The sequence below is a fragment of the Patiria miniata genome, unplaced genomic scaffold, assembly GCF_015706575.1.
Source record: "Patiria miniata isolate m_02_andy unplaced genomic scaffold, ASM1570657v1 HiC_scaffold_18, whole genome shotgun sequence".
NCBI lineage: Eukaryota > Metazoa > Echinodermata > Asteroidea > Valvatida > Asterinidae > Patiria > Patiria miniata.
Window position 1 is genome coordinate 3,765,715 of NW_024037056.1, and position 20,091 is coordinate 3,785,805.

The 20,091-nt window shown below is 42.8% G+C and overlaps 3 protein-coding genes across 3 annotated transcripts; 1 reads left to right on the forward strand and 2 right to left on the reverse strand.

Annotated features, from left to right (window-relative positions):
* Positions 1 to 825: 825 nt before the first annotated feature.
* LOC119724264 lies at positions 826 to 5,708 on the reverse strand. The gene is made up of 6 exons (XM_038195238.1): positions 5,056 to 5,708; positions 3,917 to 4,304; positions 3,079 to 3,522; positions 2,365 to 2,716; positions 1,755 to 1,926; positions 826 to 1,236 (listed from the first exon to the last, which is right to left on the reverse strand). The coding sequence occupies exons 2-6, from the start codon at positions 4,256 to 4,258 to the stop codon at positions 996 to 998; spliced, it is 1,551 nt and encodes a 516-aa protein (XP_038051166.1). The 5' UTR covers positions 4,259 to 4,304; positions 5,056 to 5,708; the 3' UTR covers positions 826 to 995.
* Positions 5,709 to 6,218: 510 nt separating this feature from the next.
* LOC119724265 lies at positions 6,219 to 11,128 on the reverse strand. The gene is made up of 5 exons (XM_038195239.1): positions 10,796 to 11,128; positions 9,369 to 9,622; positions 8,213 to 8,879; positions 7,667 to 7,838; positions 6,219 to 7,368 (listed from the first exon to the last, which is right to left on the reverse strand). The coding sequence occupies exons 2-5, from the start codon at positions 9,612 to 9,614 to the stop codon at positions 7,122 to 7,124; spliced, it is 1,332 nt and encodes a 443-aa protein (XP_038051167.1). The 5' UTR covers positions 9,615 to 9,622; positions 10,796 to 11,128; the 3' UTR covers positions 6,219 to 7,121.
* Positions 11,129 to 15,385: 4,257 nt separating this feature from the next.
* LOC119724266 lies at positions 15,386 to 19,677 on the forward strand. The gene is made up of 4 exons (XM_038195240.1): positions 15,386 to 16,513; positions 17,810 to 17,981; positions 18,420 to 18,534; positions 18,941 to 19,677. Exons 1-4 carry the CDS (start codon positions 15,511 to 15,513, stop codon positions 19,067 to 19,069), a joined length of 1,419 nt encoding a protein of 472 aa, XP_038051168.1. The 5' UTR covers positions 15,386 to 15,510; the 3' UTR covers positions 19,070 to 19,677.
* Positions 19,678 to 20,091: the final 414 nt, after the last annotated feature.

The window sequence follows — 20,091 nt, forward strand, 5'->3', positions numbered from 1 at the left end:
GGGGGATCCCCCCCAGCGACGTCACTGTGTCCGATTCGTTTCCGATGATTTACCCCGGAAATAAATGTCCATGTTGAATTGCTATTTGTGTCAACATCTGATACGTTATGAGGTTGACGTTCCGCAGTGCTAGTGGCGCTGATTATCATAAAATGGAAACGATACCCAGGACCAATACAATGTATATCAGAGTCCCACCCAATGTTGCCATTCAAGGAGCTATTATAACTTCGCATTCACTTAGAATGCAATATGCGTCTTTGTATACATGTAATTAAACCGTTTAGAATTCATCCTAAGACAAGAGAAGGAAAATATAAGAGACGTTGTTTAATGGTTACTGCTGCAGACACTTTTACAGGAATATTGGAATAAAGATGACATAATATAAAAACGAATAACGAATACATTTTTGGGTGAATATTATACTTTTGAAAAAATAATAGGCCTAGGCTTAATAATTTAATAATGGTACAGTAAAAAAGAAGACTTAAAAAAAGTTCAAAAGTAGTAAAAGTAACTAAAGCACACAAATAATATTTACATATGAGGTTTATTTATACAGTATCATGCGCAATGCTGAGCGCGTAGCAATATTTGACCAATCGCAAGACGAGAAGCAGCAGATCCCAAACAATGATATAAAAGACACGATCTGATTGGCTCAAATTTTACGCCGATCTGAATAAGAGATGATTAAATAACCGTCTCAAGCGCAAACAGTGCCGAATTGTGTATGTTGCTTACACATAATTGATGTTACATGTACATTACTTTGACTTGTTTTCACCACAGTTAATGTAGCGGTTTGACAACAATGTTTTTAAGAAAATGAATAGCTTTTAATCGATATAACAGTCGAGTCACTGGAACGTGTCTAGCGCCCTCTGTTGGGTAAATATAACAATTGCAACTTCGTCATCAAGCAAAGAGAGCAGGGAATTATTTTTTTAGTTGCATAATTCCGCATTAACTTCAAAACATCGACCAGCGATCTAGCGTCCCCTGTAGATGAGATACCCGCTGAACGTGACGAAGCGATGTTCCCCGGAGTGTACGGCAAAGTGCTCGGACGGAGCGTGTCTCAGCCAGAGCTCATCGCCGGGCTCCATGTGCAAGATGACGGCCTGTGATTGCATGACGTTACGCTCGCTGGAGTCCGCGTACACCGCAGTTTCTAGCTCCTCGTTCTTCATCAGGGCGACGCCCAGGTACTTGTTGTCGTATGAACGGAGCCTAGAGAGACAAAAGGACAGAAAATGAGACCAACCGTCAATTCAGGGAACTTTGGAAGTAATAGGGTCATATAGTTATGGCTTGATCGAAATCTGACGCTTCATCGTATGTACTTCAGAAACTAAACGAACATGCAACATTTTTTTCCTTCATATCATACTCATGTTGTGATAGAGGGGTTCACTTTTGTTACACTGTTCGGCACCCACTCCAACCCCTTCCTAAAATAAGGAATATGGAATTTCTTCATTTTGTACTTAAAGCAGCAGTATGAACCTTAGTCCAAGATACAGTCGACTCTCGTTATTGCGAGCTCGGCTAGGACGAGGTTCCGGTTTAGATGAGCATATTTCGCCAGTCCCGTCGCGACATATGCAGAAATTTGTTGAAATGTGTTGAAGTTTTGTTGGAATGCAAACTTTTCTTCCTGCTGGTCATTAATGCCACCTTACTTTTCCATTGGCAGTTGCTTTAAGTTTTTCGTGATTGCATGATTTGCAGGGCTGTACATTTCTTACGTGAATGTGACGTAGTAGAAGCCACGGTTCTCGCAGACGAATCGATTCCTTCGCATGTCGAAATCCCCTCCTTTGTTGACGTATTCGTGATCGAATTCGATGGCGCGTGGGTCGTTGGTTGCTCCTACTGTGATGCCGGTGCTGGCCACGGAGAAGGCGCTCTTTCCTGGGCCTGTTAGTAGGGGAAAAGAAGGGATGGAAGTGAGAGCTAGGGTCGTGGAAATTGTTCCTGGTTCAAAGAGACAGTTTACAGGACCCAGACTTAAAGGTAATATCCAAAATCTGCAAACACTGGAAACAAATAGCCACCAAAATTATTATAAAATACCTTACTTGATTGTAAGTGAATCATAGTTTCAAGCATCCAGTGAATGGCACCTGGTGAACTGTCATTTTCAAGGAAGTGGATTACTTTTTGTATCAGTTTCCAATTCCAACGATGGTCAGCCAACCATCGTTTGAACGAATAAATGATTTTTATTTATTCAAAAAGGCCTACCGCCCCAATTTACCATTTACATGTACTGCTGTTTTTCTGCATGATTTCCTATTTTTTGCGGCTCAAGAGAGCCCGTTGGGCACATACCCGAATGGTTATTCTAAGACTTACTCTTGTTTTGCACTCTGTCCAAGACGTCAGACATGGCCTCCAGGTCATCATCAGTCATTTGCATGTTGTCAACAGCCACGGCTTGACTCTTGGCCGGGATGCTGCCACGACGAGATGGGGGCACATCAGGTGCAGGCCGTTGTAACCCAGACTGGCCGCGTGACTGGGCGGACGGGTTGCGGAGAGCCACCAGCACCAGACGCTCCAGTTGGGAGATTTTCTCGGCGAGTTCGTCGGAGGATTGACCGGGTGGCGGTACGGGGCGGAGTTGGGGTCCTGGCTTACCCCGTGCCGACCCGGGGGTGAGTGGCTGTCTGCCCTGCTGATTCATCCTGCCTTCCAACTCACCAAGCTGTTCATGTTGAAGAAGAAAGACAAGGGTTTTAATCTGTGGTTGTGTTCACAACAGTTAGTACACCCCAACCAACGACAAAAGCAACAAATGGAACAAAACAACCAATAACAAAGCAAAAAACAATACCACGACAAAACAAAAATATTATTGAACAGCTAGCAGTAACAACGGAAAGAACAAAACAATTCAAAACATCAACAACAAAACCAGCAACATCCAAAATATCATCAGCAGCAGAAAACGAAGCCATTACCAATAAATCTTTAGTATCCTCTCCATCATCCCATCTCTTTTATCCTTGCTTGACATCATTCGTATTTTCATCATCAAAACAACCATTACATTCCAATCAAACTCACCCGTCTCTTCAAGATCTCATTCTCCTGATTCATCGCCAACAGCGAAGTCGCAATTTGCTCCGAGTCCGGTAACTTAGATGTCGGCCCCGACGAACCGAAGGTGCTGCCTGGCCGGCGGTCCGGACGCCCCAGAGGAGGTCCCTCGGGTCTCGATGGCTTCACCGGTGGAAACACGCCCATCTCAATCATCTCAGCTTCGCGATTACCCATCACGTCGTTCAGGTCCCGCATCGAGGATCTCTGGTTTGCCACCGGGCCGTCGTTGACTTCCTCGGGGGAGCGTGTGCGCTGATTGACGGCGGGTTGCGGCTGATCTTGCACGGTGCGGAGACGCTCGTTCTCGTCGCGTAACTGCGAGTTGTCCTCCTCCAAAGTTTCTGCTCTGCTTTGAAGTGAGCGGGTCAGTCTCGTCAATCTCTGGTTTTCGCCCACGACCCGTGATATCTGGGTTGTTAATAAACGGGAAATCAAAGTTTTGAAAATATACCGTGCTCTGCAAAAATTACCTTTAGGCCTAAGTCAATATTTTGTTTTTCCAACTTGATACCATGGATCGGTTGCTTCCTATTGGTTTAAATAAATTAGTAAAACAAAAAAAAGTATTACAGCATATTTTGAAAAACTGTCAGCATGTTATTGGTAAAAATTTACTTTTCAGTAAATATTTAATCACATACTAATATGGTAAATTATAAGGCACATGTTAATTGTGTTTACGAAATTGTTAGTCAAGCACATATAGCTCACCCAAAGATTTAAAGGCGGGGCGGCCTATCAAAGAGGTAGCATATACAATCAGCATGCAGTTTAAGTTGATTTGATTTGAGTCGTTTTATACCTGTGCCTGCTGTCGGCGGTTCGAATCTTGTAGGTTTTGTATGTTGACATCGTCTTCCTTGTTCCGTGACTCCATCTCACCCATCCTCCTCACCAGGTCGGCCAAGTCCCGCTCCACCTGACCCAGTCTCGGTTCATCGCAGGTGCACCCGCCGTGTGGTCTTGGGCGGTGCGGTATGGGCCTACTGGGCCGGCCTCTAGGCTGGCTCTCCACCGGTAGACGCGGCCCGGCCTTGCGAGCAGCACGGGTCAAGACTCGGTCCGGATCCTCCGCCGGCTTAGAGAGTACCAAAGGCGACATGACTAGGGTCGCCAACGCGAACAACAGCAACTTGCCGCTCATTTTAGCCCGATTCGACGGTAGGCCTGATGTCTCAAATCTGTCCAAACTGAAATGGCAACGAAACAGATTCAGTTGCAACCAACAGCTCTATTCTCTTTGATAACGGTAGCACCTCTTACGAACATCCAGTCAAGTCTAAGCCTTTTATGCCCTCTCCTCTTGAGAAATGCAACGGATCACGCGGCACTTCCAGGAATTGGGTATGGTACCACCATGGAGGTATCACTATGTATAGGCCTAGTATTAGGGACACAACAAGGGGACTTTCCCTACAATGGTGGACACCTATTATGAGATAGGTATATATCCGCATCATGTTTCCTTGCTCTACGGATCTTTCCAACGAGTGGGCTAATCTGCTGGAACTACGCAAGCTGATCTCTTTCCCACATTAACTCCCACCAAAATGTAACCTTGAATTCAACAAATCAACAGGATCGACAGTCAACAATTGCCAAAAAACACCTGTTGAATCGTTCAAAATAATGACATATAATGACCCAAGATATGTGGTCTGTAAATAAATCTTCCTGACTGCATCGTTTGTGATAAATAATAAGGAGATATGAAATAATTAGGAGAAATGAAATAAAGAGGGAGATATGAAATCATCATGAGCTTAAATCATGAGCTTATTCCAAATATAAGAACTACGGAAACAACTTCACATCTTTTTCAGTTTGGCTCAGTTGTTATCTTATACATGCATTACCAATCTTTCGTTAATGATGTCCCCAAAGCTATATGAAAAAATAAAACCACGAACACAGCCATAAAATAAAACATAGATTGCTTACCTGGATTTTGGGGATTCAGTTCAGTTGGTATATGTCCGGTGAAACGTTAGACACGCTGTACAGTATAGTCGATCTGTGTACATGTGTATTTTGAAAGCTGATTTTCCAAAACTGGTAAGTTGAACTTTTGCAGTAAATCAAAACGTACCAGTCAGTACCAGCAAACGCAGGAGGTATACTGTGCAGGTGCAATACTCAAAGTAACAAACAGCGAGTTTTGCCTTCACAACTACGTGTATTGGCGTGTAAAAATGCCTTCAATGAATAAAAAACGCTGATGGGATTAACATACACCTATTGTTCGATAGATCGATCGATCTGAAGAACACAATCGATAAAGAAAGACTGTAACTAGTGAGTTTGCCAGGTACGCGTGTGTGCCTTCTGGCGGCAATGGACGCAAGCGTGCACTCTGCAACACCTAAATTCGTGGTTCGGCCTGGGTTCGGTGGTGGACCACTTTTGTGAGACCATACAATTCGGGGCTGGTACTTCGACCACCAGCTGTGCTGTTTTGTTTACACTCGGATATAAACAAGTGCCAGTCAGTTTAATCACGTGAAGATTTAATCCTTTTCTGCCCAGGGGCCTTGGTCACATGATTTACAACCCAGGTCACGAGTTTAAACACATCCTTCGTCTTTGCCCCAGTTGTTACAAGAAGAATCGGGGTAAACTAATCTGGGTTGCTCCATGGTCACTGCAAGTTATAGGGGAACATTAATGTACAGATACTTGTACCCCTGTAGCTTTTTCAATCCATCTTTATTAGATTATCCGCGTGCGTAAATACCGATAAATGGTTTGGCCTTCACCACCATTGTGGTTTGGCAGTATCTGAACATAAAGTACACATGTCTTATTATAGTACTGGTTAGGGGCGGTAAGGAGGAGGATCTGACGTCATCGTTCTTGGAACAAGAGTCTTAAAATAGTCGGGGCTCCTTTTCTGTTTTTCCTTTGTTTAGCAAGAGACCGTCCCAGCACGAGTTCCGTGAAATGTCAATCGAAGTGACTTATACAACTTACTTTGCAAGATAGTCAACAATTATTGCCACAGTTGCATGGCCTTAGGCTTGGTTTCAATACAGCACCATATGGGGTTTGTTCACTAACAAACCATAACAAATGAAGTAAACAACATTGATATGTAACAACACAAATGTAGTGACATAAGAGCTTTTAATGTTAATAAGAACTTATCAATCAGTACCGGCATACAGATGTGGCAAATCGATTCAGTACTTTACATGTATATGTAAAAAAAAAAAAAATCAATAAATACAACAGAGATACGAAACTAGCGGTGTAGATATCAGCAGGAATCGATTAAAGACAACTTACAATATCGACACGAAGATTTACAGAATCATGCACGACAAACCTCTTTCTTAGTCTCAGAGTATCAAAAAAAAGCAAACAGACAAACAAACAAACAAATAAATAGCGCATTTTCCAATAAAAATTGAAAATATTTTGCAAAACAAAAGGCTGATTTTAATTGATCTAAAAAAATAGTCAATTACGAATATAATTAATATACTTTATTAATTTAGTGAATATAGACCCAACAATGTAACATTATAAAAGGTTTCCATGAAAAGCAATCGTACTGTTGCTTGAGCCAATTGTTTAAGAGCCAAAACGGAGAGTATCGTGCGTTTACATGTATTTGGTGAAGCTGTTATCCAGAAATTGTATAAAAGCATCAATTTTGTTTTTAAGGCACACCATAGAGTCCAAACCAAAAGAAAATTACAGCAGGTCAGCCATGTTTGGTCCAAAAGTCACACCATCACGCCATCTCGACAAAATGTTCGGTTACAATAAGATGGCATTACAATGTTTAGCCCAAATATGGGCATGTCGAAATATCTCCAGCCTACATTGGGCACTGTGGGCTGTGCAGACTTGCCACACCAAACAGTGGGCACAAAATGTCGCCAAGAGTGAGTTACCTAAGCCATTTGGTGTCCAAATCCTCAAGTCTCCGTTATCGCAACTTTCTTTATTCACTGTGTAATCAGTAGTACAGGTTACTAATGAGCCTGGCGCCCTCTGCCGTCCTAGGAGCCCTTGAAGAGCAAGAAGCCACTGAACGTGGAGAACTTGCCGAATCGGTCGCTGTGGATGGAGTAGACGGTAGAGGGCGCTACCGACACCCATAACTGGTCCCCTGGTGTAAGGTGAAGTATAAGTGACTGCGACATCATCTGATTCTTTACCGGGTCGCTCTCGGCACTCACTGACACCACACGCTCGCCATTCAAGAGCAGGCTGACGCCCAGGTAACGGTTGTCATAGGAGCGAGTCCTGTAGAGGAGAAGGATCATTGAGACAAGATTGAAGTTACTGTCGCTTAGAAGAAACTCAGCTTTTCAAGAATGGAAAATTCAGTTTCTGGATTTTTGAGGAGATAGTAAAACTCGGATTGGACTGTTTACAACTTTTGAAGGCTAATAAGCAGAACATGATTAAGTGGACAAAGCGATTTGTTGTTTGTTTGATATGAATTAATATAACCTCCAATCTCCTTTTGGTGACTAAGAGCGCTATGATTCGAGGATATGGGGGGGGGGGGGAATTACAGACGAATTTTTTTAGGACTTACGTGAAGGTGATGAAGTAGTATCCGGTGATGCCACAGATGAAGGTACTGTTTTGTTCCTGGAAGTGATCGCCCTTGTTGGAGAAGATGTGGTCGTACGAGACCGGTTTCTGGACGCCTGCCTCGCCATGCATATGGCGGGTGGCAGCGGCTGAAAACACGCTCTTCCTGGTACCTGAAAACCAAAGACCAACAGTTATATCCTTGTGAAAAGCTTTGATATGTTCATGCTTGTGTTATACTTACATCTCGACTTCAAATTGTCTTCAAGTGTCGGGATTGTGGTAGACTGTTCAATAGAAGGTACCGGGACACCAAAATGACTTCTGGTTGTTGTATTTTTATCAAACTTGAGTGCACAGGAATTGTGAATGACTATGTGACTCTAAGTTAGTCCAAGCATTTGTGGAATCGATTCCGATTCCATCCAGGAGTCATCATCGTAGTCAGAATCGACTCTTCTTATAAAAGGACCAAACAAGCAAAAACTGTGCAAACAAATTGGTAAGTACAAAAGGTGACAGCATGTTAGAGTGAGACGATTCTTACTTGCTATGGAGCGTACGCTATCTAGCTCCGTCCTCAAGATCTCAGCGTCGGAGTCGCTTAGAGTCACTGTAGCGCCACCACTTGTCAACCTCTTGTTGCCTCCAAGGTCTCCAAGATCCACGTTGTCTGTGTCGTCCTCCTCGTCAATCAGTGGGGCAAGCTTCAGTGCCATCAAGCGTTCCAATCGCGTCAGTCTCTCCTGGATCTCGTCATCGAGCGGGGCAGGCACCACTCTGTTAGGGTCGTTGGTTTCAACACCGCTCGGTGGTACGGCGACCATTCTGGTCTCCATGTCGTCCAATCGTCGCCTGAGTTTGGTATTCTCCATGTTCAGCTCATCCACGGCCAGGCCCAGGAGCTCCTCATCGACCGGGTTATCCGCTGGGTCGGCGGTGACGAAGGGCGGGTTGGGCCGCAACATCATAAGCTCCGACTCCTTGTTGCCGAGGTACGAGTTCAGTCGACTGAATCTTTGAGGCAGGGACATCTCCTCGGCGAAGACGTCGGGCAGTTCCGTGTACAACACGCCGAAGAAGTTCTCAAACTTGGACAGCATCCGTTCGAGTTCCTCGACGCGTTGGTTGGCCTCGTCTAGTTGCTCCATGGTGGCACCCATACGCTGGATTTCCTCCTTCAGACGGGTGTTTTCTGATTTTGCCTCTCGCATCTGTAAATTCAAGAAGATTTTACAAAACACACAGTAAGGAAAAACCTGTATTAAACGAGCAGTAATTCAAGTGCATGTGAGTGGATATGTGAGCATCTGTAACTACTGCCAATAACAATCATGAAAAGTAACAAGTGTTCCATCTGTACTTTAGTAAATGAAGGAATTAGAGCTGGGCCAATCATCTTCATTTTAAGGTCATTTTTGGATATTTCGCTATCGTAAATTTTCCTTTCTTTGGTGATTCGTTGTTGTGTCAGTGTAGGCAAATGAGCAAACTTTTCTTACAAACATTTTCAAGGAGCAAATTTTGGAATTCAAAATTTGAACAGAAAAACCCTATAGTGTCTGCCTGAAATGACATCACAGCAACAAAAAAGTTGCACAAAATATGTTCCTAAGAAAAAATCACTTCATTGACCATTTTATTGCCTCTTCGGAGTTCCATAGATTGGAACAGAATATTCAGCGAATGCGGTGTACCCTTACCTCTGATTTGATAACCAATGTGCTTTCTTCTACATTGGCCATTCGGCGCTCCATATCAGCCAGGGCATTGCTATTGATTCCTTTAGCTTGGTTGGGAGAGTTCTGGGTCTGTTCAACCGGAGCCTGGGTGGCCTGCGGTTGTGTCTTGCCGGGGATGACTGGACGACGTCTCCTAGCGGCATCGGTGTGTACAATCACGGCCAGTAGGAGGCAGGTGAAGAGCACTTGGCGGCAGGTGGATGTCATCTTGGCTCCTAAAAATTGAAAGAAATTGGAATGAGTTTTAATGTAGATAGACCAGTGTTGACGAGTCCGACGCCGCCCCATCTTGTCAATTACAAGTCGGTCAAAAGTCATCAAGTTTAATATTGATTGACTCGACATCACGGAACCCCGGATAGGGCAAAAGATGTAAAGCGGGTGCGTTCCCCTGCCATAATAATTAACAATCAAAACTCCTGACTGAATTTTCACGTGGCGGATGTTCAAAAGAGTGACCGCCCTATTACAATGCTATAATAATAGCTCCATTGTAACTTTGTAAGTATGATTTAAATTATCATATACCTTGTAGTACACACGTAAAATATTCCCTGGATTTGACAATTCTGGAGTCAGAATTCTTTGTGTTCTTAACATATTTAAGTGTGCCATTTTACATGTAACATATATATGCACTGCAATTTCCAGCTGTCGTCGGGTGTACTTTTGATGTTGTCATATGGTAAAGTAATTTGGACTACATATCAGACATGTCATCAGACATCACGACTTGCCTTAATATCAGTACTATAGGTCAACATGATGATTTGAAATTAGTGGTGTCGTGCGGTTTTATAACTTCTTTTACTAGTTTTAGTTCCATGGTTTAATAATCATGGAGGTTGGAAACCAGCACTCCAATAGCTGAACAGGTGGATAGAGAATTGAAATGAATGGGTCGACCTGGCTGGCCGGCAGCCGACTGTCAACATACCCCATGGACAGCTTCATACCACCACTACCAAATACCAGACGAACGACTGTATTGATTTGAAGGGGAATTACTGCATGTACCTAGGCATGATTTTCCCTCATCGTGTTAATTATTCAGTTATTTAGCGTGTTTAGTTAACATTCTAAAGTGGAAACGTACGTACATCCGTTGTGCACATGCACATCGAAAACCATGGATTGAAAATGACCCGCACCAAGTGCCAGATAAGTACATTAACTGCTTATGGTGAATGGTTCAGGTGGCCAAACATGCCAAATCGGGGGAAACTTGAAAGTGAAACAACATGAACAATGTACTGTCAGTTTTAAGGCGCTGGTCAATTAATTTGTGGTACGTCGTCAAACAGCAAAACGAGGAAAGGGAAAAACAAAAGACTGTAGGACGATAAAGTGATCATCCATGATCCAACCACGAGGGCACAATTACTTACCTATTTCACCTTCTGTTCCAAGTTGGTACGTCTTAAAGAAAAGCAAGTTGCAAGTCAGTGGAAGGACTGGATAGTGTGGCTGGCTGCGCTGAACACGAATGACGACCGAGCAATTTGCCCCACGACTTAAATTACGACGCAATATTCCAACTTCACTGTTTACTTGCACTTGTCAGACTGTCGATCAACTCGAGTTAATGATGCAAATGATCACGTTCAAAGGCGCTGCTACTTTCAGTGTCAGGTCAGGTCGGATCAATGGAAGAATCGGAACAAGTGATTTCTGAGGCTACAGCTTGTCAGACAGCGGAATTTATAGCCTACTTGCCAAGTGTTGCCAAGGTTATTTGTAAACCATAAACACCTGTCCTGCTGGTGGCTGGACTCTTCCATTCACACTTGTAGGGGAGTCTCATCTGACAAACTGTTTATTGGTAGCTTCGTTGTCAGCGAAATAACAAGTCTTCTCATTGTTTATCACCCCTTGTAGCTCCAAGATGCTCCGACAATAATCAGTTTCTCGACAAACTCGAACTGAACGTTTTAAGGAAGGTAATTTAACTGGGTCTAGGAATCTTGTCTACCTGATTTGAATGGAACAAGCCGGTATTTGCTACGAGCACGATATGATTTACGTGTAGGGTTGCAACCCCGAGGTTCCGACGGGGTGGGGTGCCAATGACGTGACTAACCAGGGTGAACGTCACTACAGGTGTCTTGCACCTGTCGGCGTCAAGTAGCAAAGGAACATTTAAGAAATTGTGCCAGATTTGGCTCTTATTACTTTTTGTTCGCGGGTTCTTCCTGTGGAGGAGGACAACAGAAAAATAATACAGGAAGATACTTCTTGGTAAAAGAATAGAGTTACTCGTCAACAGGATGAAAACAAGTATCAATCGAAAATAGCATACCTACCTACGCAAAAGTGGTATCATTGAGTTCAATATGGGACATGACCTTATTCTATGACGGATTTTACTTTCCCCTCAAAACAGAGGGCAATTAATGCCTAAAACCCGCCCTGATAACTGAACAGTCGACATAATTGAGTTTTAGCTCCAATGATCTGAAACCGAAGAATGAACAGTGCCACGCTGTTTGGAAAACTTGAAAACGGTTACTGTCCGTCGCCTCTCAAACCTGTCATTTTTCTGTCAAAATGTTGTTTTCATAACCTGGCTGTTTGAATTGTGTGCAATCAAAGCATACAATATTGCTCCCTCCTTTTTAAAATTAAATTTGGTTACACTTATTGTTAACACGTTCGATCTCCTTGTTTTATATGATTGAATGAATTAAAAAACAACACGGGGTGACCCTCATTTGTGAGGGTTAACTTGTTTACATTTTGTGAAGAATGCGTGAATAATTCGCGTGTTGACAGCTTGTCCATCGACTGTTACCAGTAAAACCGGAAATGGTCTAGGAAAAAAAGTGATGACACTTATGACTCACTGAGAACTTTCACTGGTCATCGGCTTGTTGTACTTTTGGAGAATCCTGTTTGCCCGAGGTATGGTGGAAGGGGAAACAGGTTGACGTGGCGGTACTTTCCTCGCCTTCCACCGCTGTGACCCGGGTTCGAATCCCGCCTGGGCCAATTGTGGATTGGGTTTTCAGTCCCTAACTGTATTCCGTGGGTTCCCCAAGAATATTCTTCCGGGATTTTCCTCCCACCTCTAACACTGTAATCATTCTTCTCAGTTGTCTTTTCTCTACATGTTTCTTCAGGCTTGCGAGCTACATGGGCCTATAAGTACAAGGAGAACACTTTTGAGGAATCCTTAATTGGTTTCATTACCACAAATAATACTCATAATAATAATAATGCTAAATAAGACATCACACTCTATCTTTGTTTGTTCACGGACGTTAACGATGATTAACCGTCAACAGCTGATACTTGCGAAAGACAAGGGACAGCACAGCATAGCGCCGGTGTATCTGCATTTTGCCAATTATAACTGGATCTTCAGAACATAATAGACAAGACCTACTTTATTTCCCGCAAGGTAACTGTTTAAAAACATCCTCAACATTTCAGTCAACTAAATATGTAGGCCTATATTTGGAAGACAAAATGAAGTACAGTGATATGATGTACATAATTATGATGACAAGTAGTCTGGTAAAAACATCCTTGCTCTATGTAAAAAATAAGGCGATACTATTTTCACATGGAGGGAATCCCAGTATGATATGAATCTATCCGAACATTTTCAACTATACAAAAGTCATGCTATAAGTAACAGCAAGGTGTTCCCTTGTGGTCTAACTCTACCAAAAAAGCCGCAACTGTGTCAATAAACAAGCGATCAAGAGTCAAGACATCGGACGTGAAGACCACAGGGTTTTTCCCGTTAACTTTCTTGGCTCTGCTCAATACAAAGAACTTCGCCAAACCTAAAAACAGATGTTTTTCTTGTTTAGGCATAGGCGATGCACAAGACTTCACGCCGCACCGACCGGGTACCGGTTGAGCCAGCTCCACTGATTGAGGTCATGGCTGTTTGTCTCAGTGTTAAAGTACGTTTGGCGTTCCATTTTAAAGAGGCTATCATCCTTGCTCTGGATCAATCGAAGATCTAATTTTTATTTTTTTGAGTGTGTGTTTTTTTTCTGTTTGTTTTTGTGTGTTTTATTTTAATTTGCCTCACATGTGCACAATACATGTAGTTAAATTCCAAGATTTGCAGTCTGTAAATCGCGTGTTTACTGTTCTGTACATAATTATGGAGGGATTAGGAACAGGTTCTATTCCGGAATGCTTTTTAGAACTTTCTAGAACCTACCGGATCACCCCTTTAATCTCCAAGGGATGTTCGCATAGATCATTGGTACGTGTGGGCGCATGCGGCTGTCAGTTTGTGGTGAGGTTCAGTGGAACTAAATCTAGGCCTAATATCCTGGTTTTGTGGTTGATGTTGTTTCGAGCTATACAATCTTGCGGCTCCATTTTTGGCAACTTTCGTTTTCCAGATTCACCTGTTCCGTAAGGACCGTAATTGATAGGGGAAAGAGCTGTTCTCCTGTTTGCGGAGTCCGAGGTGTTGATGGTTATGCTGGTCTATTCCGTTGAAAGTAAAGGATTGTTTTTATCTTGAAAAATAATTATTTAATTTTTATTTTAAGTGGGTAGCCCATTCAGTGGAATCAACTGGTCTCACAAGGGGCCCTAAAAGTAAAAGAGAAGGCAATGTGAAGAACTTACAGTTTTGTTTGAGGGGATACCACAGAAGAATATTCTGGGAAAACCCACGGAATAGGCCTAAAGGTATGGACTGAAAACTCAATCTACATATTGGCCCAGGCAGAAATTTAACCCGGGTCACATCACAACGGTGGAAGGCGAGAAATGTACCGCTACACCAATGGATTATACAGAAAAATCTGTCGAAGTTTGAAAAGTAAGAGCCGTTCGCCCGGTTTACCTTTGAAAACAATACAGGTCGTTGTATTTAGTCGAGATTCGATATAAACCTTTAATTAAAACAACAACAACAACCGTAACGACGACGACAACAACAACAACAGATCATTGTACGCGATTTGTCACCCACCAATTATAAGCTTGAAGTAGTATATTATATTCAGTTGTGTTGGAATAAAGTGTAAAGTGAGGATACTACTCGCGAAAAAGGTGTTTCGATATGAGTTGCGAGTAAAGAGTTGAGAGAGGGCGCTATTTCCTCTTGCCGCGGTCACAGATTCAAGTTTGTCAAGGCGTTCATAGGAATGATTGTTCCATATGGTGCATATACCAGCAAAAATGATTAATTTGTAACTTCGTGTATCAGACTAGCAATTAAAATGTAGGCCCATCAGTGTGAAGTCATATTTCTATTATCTATTTAGGCCAAGTAAAAAAAAAAAACAGTTGATCGTCCCCGCCCGCTCCTTTTTTGTTAGACTGCATACTTTTTTTAATTTCAGGCATAACATTTTTAAAAAGATGTTTCAAAAGTTCAGATGCTTTTAATAGCTTAACTAATGTTCAATAAGCATTTTAAGAAGGTTTTGCGGTCATCAACTAGTAGACAACTACCCAGAACTATCAAAATTAATAATAAAAAAAGCCTCCTCCTTTTTAAGGCACATATCGTGTATAAACTAAATATGGCTATTTTTTATCCTATTTTTGAATGAAAAACAAACAGGCCCTCATCTTCCTCTTTTTAAAAATCCCGGACCACCAACTGGTGTTTTTTTTTACTTGGCCGTACGTGAAACTATAAAACAAATTGTTGGCCTAGCTACACAGTGAAAAGACTGAGTCGAAATAAATTGAAAATTGACATGTCTGTTTTAAACCATTACAAGATTGAAAGCGCACTTATTAAGAACTAATTAGATCAGCCAGGTATTCCATAAACATACCACAGCAAAAAAAGCAAATTCATACAAAAAGTCAGCTTTATTGACCCACACACCCCATGACGTACTTCATGTATAATCTAGGGCCCGTGTTGGTGCACATACCAGACTCTTTATTAGATTTTGCTTTATTTGAAGGTAACCTTTTCAAAATATGTGAGGCATAATACAGGTAATAATGGTGGGTTGGCCTCGTTTTCTGAAAGGATAGGAGAGCTCAGCACGAACAGCAGGCATAAAGACTACAAGCAGCCTGCAGGCTGCCTTTGGAAAATAACAATCGTGAATTATAGAGAAATGTCCCTATGTGACCTAATGTTGGAGAGCTCTTTGAGTTACAGATGACAGGTTTGCACGCAAGCGGTTTCATATCGTTCCATAGCAGTTGTCAAAGCGAATCTGAAGTGGGCACTCACCCATTTCGATTGACTTTATCGAGTACTCAATGCGATGTAGATATGATTGGGAAAAATATTGATTCGGTCGATAAACGTTCTGGCACGCATGTGTTTCACTTCCCAAGCCATAACACGGAAGTGGGGGTTGTTAAAAATCAACAGTACTGTGTGAACGGCAACAATTGCCCGCGGAAGCACAACTGGAAAGCCTTCATCATGGTGCTGCTGACAGGCTCGTTTTTGTGGTGCTGGTTGTTGTTCGTCGCCTTACCAACGCTTTGGAAGGCTGAAGTTGTGGATGCAGTCGCCGAGCCCGATCGGAGAGAGAAGCTTGCACGCCACGGGAGCCTGACCGGGGACACGCAAGAGCTAAGCCCCGTGGAGCACCGCCTGGCAGCCCTGGAAAACACGGTGACCGGACTCCAATCTCGTACTCTAGAACTCGAGCAACGTAACCGTGACCTGGAACTCGCGGTGATACTCGGATGCGACAAGCCTCAACATGGGGGAGGAAAGGAGCTGGAGGAACTAGTGGAGCAACTAGAGAGAGGCTTGGCGTTTCTGTTTCCGGATTTCACGGAGGTGACACAGCATCTCAACCCGGAGGAGAGGAGCGCCAAGGCGCGCGTGGAGGTACTCCGGGATTATCTGAGCAACAGGGCTGCGGAGCTTGCTGCTCTAAGACCGGACCGAGTGGACCCCAAGCCGGCTGATGATGACGGGGACGCGGTGCCAGATTTCGGGATGATCGGCCTGGCTCTGCAGCAGCTAAGCAACCAGAACGCTGAGTTGAGGAAGAAGGTGGAGGAACTGAACCAGCGAGTGGGCGTGTCTTTGGAAGCCGGACGGGGAGGGGAGACGGGTGAAGATGTCGGGAATATCGTACAAGAGGTCCTTAGAGATGAGGATCGGTTCCTGGACGAAGCAGAACGAGGCAAAGCAGCAAGTAGGATTAACATACGTGCTTGCACATTACTGATTTGTTTTGGAAATTTCACATGAAGCGTCGAAAACGTAGGCCCCTATTGTTTAAAAACAAATACAAGAGATGTGAACTAGAATATGCACCGGTTAATACTTCATGCAGGATAGATTTCAACACTTCTTCGAATTCGCGTACTATTAAAACCATTCAGTGACTCCAGAATTGTATTTTTAATGGCGCTGTAAAATTCATCGTTAAATGATGTACACATCGACAGTGCGTTGCTGTAGCGTTATTATAACAAGGCTTATAACGAAAACGTGCATGCGAAATGCCACCGAAAATGTATTCGATATTTATCAATAACATCAGGTTTTGGCAAATGTGTTCTAAAAATTGATTTATTCAAATTACATGTCAAATTCATCTTTTAGGCTCGACGTTTCATGAAAACTGCTTCACAAGTATCAGAATGATTCCATTATGTAAACATTCAACAATGATGGATAAATAGAACAAAATGTTAATGTTCGCGTTTAACATTAACGTTGCATTTATGCACTAAATTTAAGTGTGCAATACTTCACATGGTTAAAGGGCGAAGTACAAGTTATAATTTAAAATGCTTCGATTTAAAGTTAATTAATTATTTGAGAACAGAAGCCAGCTGAACAAATGAAATGTATTCCCTACGGTTATACGGCGATGGATGGAGAGTTCTGTGTCAGTTGCTTATTTTATAAACTAATTAGGGGAAGTAGAGGAAGTTGACAATGCTCGATTTGCTTTAAAAGAGGCCCCTCGGGAAAATAATATTTTGTCAGCATACCTCCCTGTTACTAAAAACAAGAAAAAGAAAAACGTAATTAGTCCTACCTTTAAATTTTCCCGGCATCAGAAATTGTCTTTGATCACCCATATGTGGGTCTTTTTCAAGTTTCGAGTTTTTTTTCCTGATTGGTTGAGGAGGTGTGAAAAAACTGAGCTTCATCAGCAGATTCCTGTCACGGAAGTTGTCAGTCACCCGGAAATGACCAATGAATTGAAGTTTAGATTTTTAATTTAGTTAGGCCTACACAAGAAATAGTATTGTTACCAGGCATATAATTATATTTTAAAAATATAATTCAACGGTTGTCACGTATAGGCACTATTGGTGCATGGCGCCCTCTGTTGCCCTTAGTGCGCCAAAAACAGAATAACACGACGGCTGTTGCTTCACTTCCATTTCGAAAATCATAGATCCAGCCTTTTTTTTTCATCGATTTAATCAACATTCGATTGCGGTCAGTTTTATTTTCCCGCCTTTTTTTTCAGACACACGGAAGTCGGCCTTCTCCGTGACCTCCACACATCCTCAGTTGGGTCTCGAAGGTCAGGCGCAGTCATTGACCTTTGACCTCAACATATCCAACAAGGGCGAAGACTTCAACTTCGGCAACAACTCCTTCGTCTGCCGAATCCCCGGGTTCTACTTCTTCACATTCACGTGAGCGCAGACGATTTCCTTTTTTTTTTCCCGCACCATGCAATTATGGAGTAGCTATGAAATATCAAGCACAAGAGGGCGCCCTAGAGACTTCTCTGAATAGCCGCGTCCGAATCTCTTGTCTCGTGATATGTCTTGAACTTCGTCTGTTGCAACTGCGTGGGCACATGTTTGACAACAGACTTAGCCGTAGCCCAGGACATCAATTTCGCACACGGTTTACTTTTGTAGGGATCGATGTGAGACTTTGAATGCAAATTAAAGGAATCCCACATTAATTGTTTCAAGCTTTTAGTCAGTGGCCAAAATATCGGTGACTAACATTTTCTTTTTATATAATGCAACCTTCATGACCGAAACTCGCCTGTCTCTCTTCATGTAGCAATCCGGGCAATAAGTTCAATTCTTATTTTTGGTGTTTTTTTTTGGTTGGGACAGGTTACGTACTTATAGCAATCGTATCCTCGGCGTGGCTCTGATGAAGAACGACGAGTTGCAAGTCTCGATTAACACTGACGAAGCAGTGCGGAGCATCAGCAGCACTCAGAGCACGGTAAGCAATCAGCTTATAGCCAAACTCACCAAGATGCTTAGCAGCAGCGACGTAACAAGGGGATAAACTTGTAGGGGGACACAGTTTAACGCCACTGCTTAGCAAAACAAACCTGCTTGCAGCTTGGACATTCTGAGCGCAGGTCGACAAACAGTGAGTCAAGCAAAATGGAAAGGATTTGAAAAGTTCTCAATGGGAGAAAAGTTCCTGACAACTGTACAAGAACCCGACGTTTCGATTTGTAAGCTCTGATCGTCGTTACTAGCTTTCTCCTAATGGTCACTCACACGCGATACACCCCAAAACCTCATACATTTAGTTGTAGCTTACTTTACAAAGACTTGCACTAAGATGTGAAGTCAGATGCAAGACTATGTCTTAGATTTTCTAATCTTTCTTCCGACAGCTTCTTCGGTTGTCAGCCGGTGACAGCGTGTGGCTCCGTATGCCTGCATCTGTAAACTACGGCGTCTATAGCGACCATCTTCATTACACGACCTTCAGTGGATTTCTAGTGTTCAGCACCACCTCGTAAGAGCAACATATCGCAACTCATCGTAAACGGAAAGGGTTTACGTGCTCAAATAATCGCAGATATCTCCCGATTAAATCACAATGGTCGTAAAACTAGGTTTCATCTTCGGCCATCTTTTTCTCTGATGAGCCCTCTTTAATCTCAAGCGTCATTTTCGAGACTCTCTCAGCTCAGTTCACTCTCAATCAATTTAACCCCTCTGTTAGATCATACAGTGATTCTGAAAACAAATCGACGTGATAATAGCGCAAGGGAACCAGTGAAGCCATAATTGTGCTCTGACTGTTATAAACTGATCTTCTGTTATGATGATGACCGGGAACCAGCCAAGTTCGCTTTACAGGGTGTTGCGCTACAGCGCCCCCCCCCCCCCCCAACTTTAACCCTCAGAGCCGATAGGCGTTTGTGGAATTAATAAAAATGCAGCTCTCTGCACAGGAAAGGCAAACCCATAAATGCCGCATGTCCGTCCGTGAGATATCCACGCTGCAAACATTTAAGTAGACTAATTTTATTCAAATTATATTTTAATGATTCTAATTGCATGATATTCCATTGAATTTAGCTAATAAAAGGGAAGAAACAGTTTTAATACTCAGAAATGATGAGTTCTGTTCACGCCTGGCCCGTTGTTATTACGACAAACACCGTTGAAAATACAAGACTGCGGACTGCAGTGGCTGGACAACTAGTCAAACTTATCGACACCCAGCTTAAACAGTGGCGGCCTATTGACTAACATGTAGGCCGCCCTCTATCGACACAAACTCGCAGTTTAATCAAGTAAACTGACCGAAAATGAATATCGGAAACAGCGATATGGAATTGCTGATACACAGACAGGCATTTTTGTTGGGGAACAGAAATGATGTATGTGCCCACGCGCCGCCCACTGAACAAATCCGTGTCACGCCCACTGAATGACAGACTAGGTTTCGTCGTGTATAACGCTGCAGACAATAAAACTGCAGGACGGAATTATTAAACAGACATATTTTACATGTAGATTGATTGATGAAGTC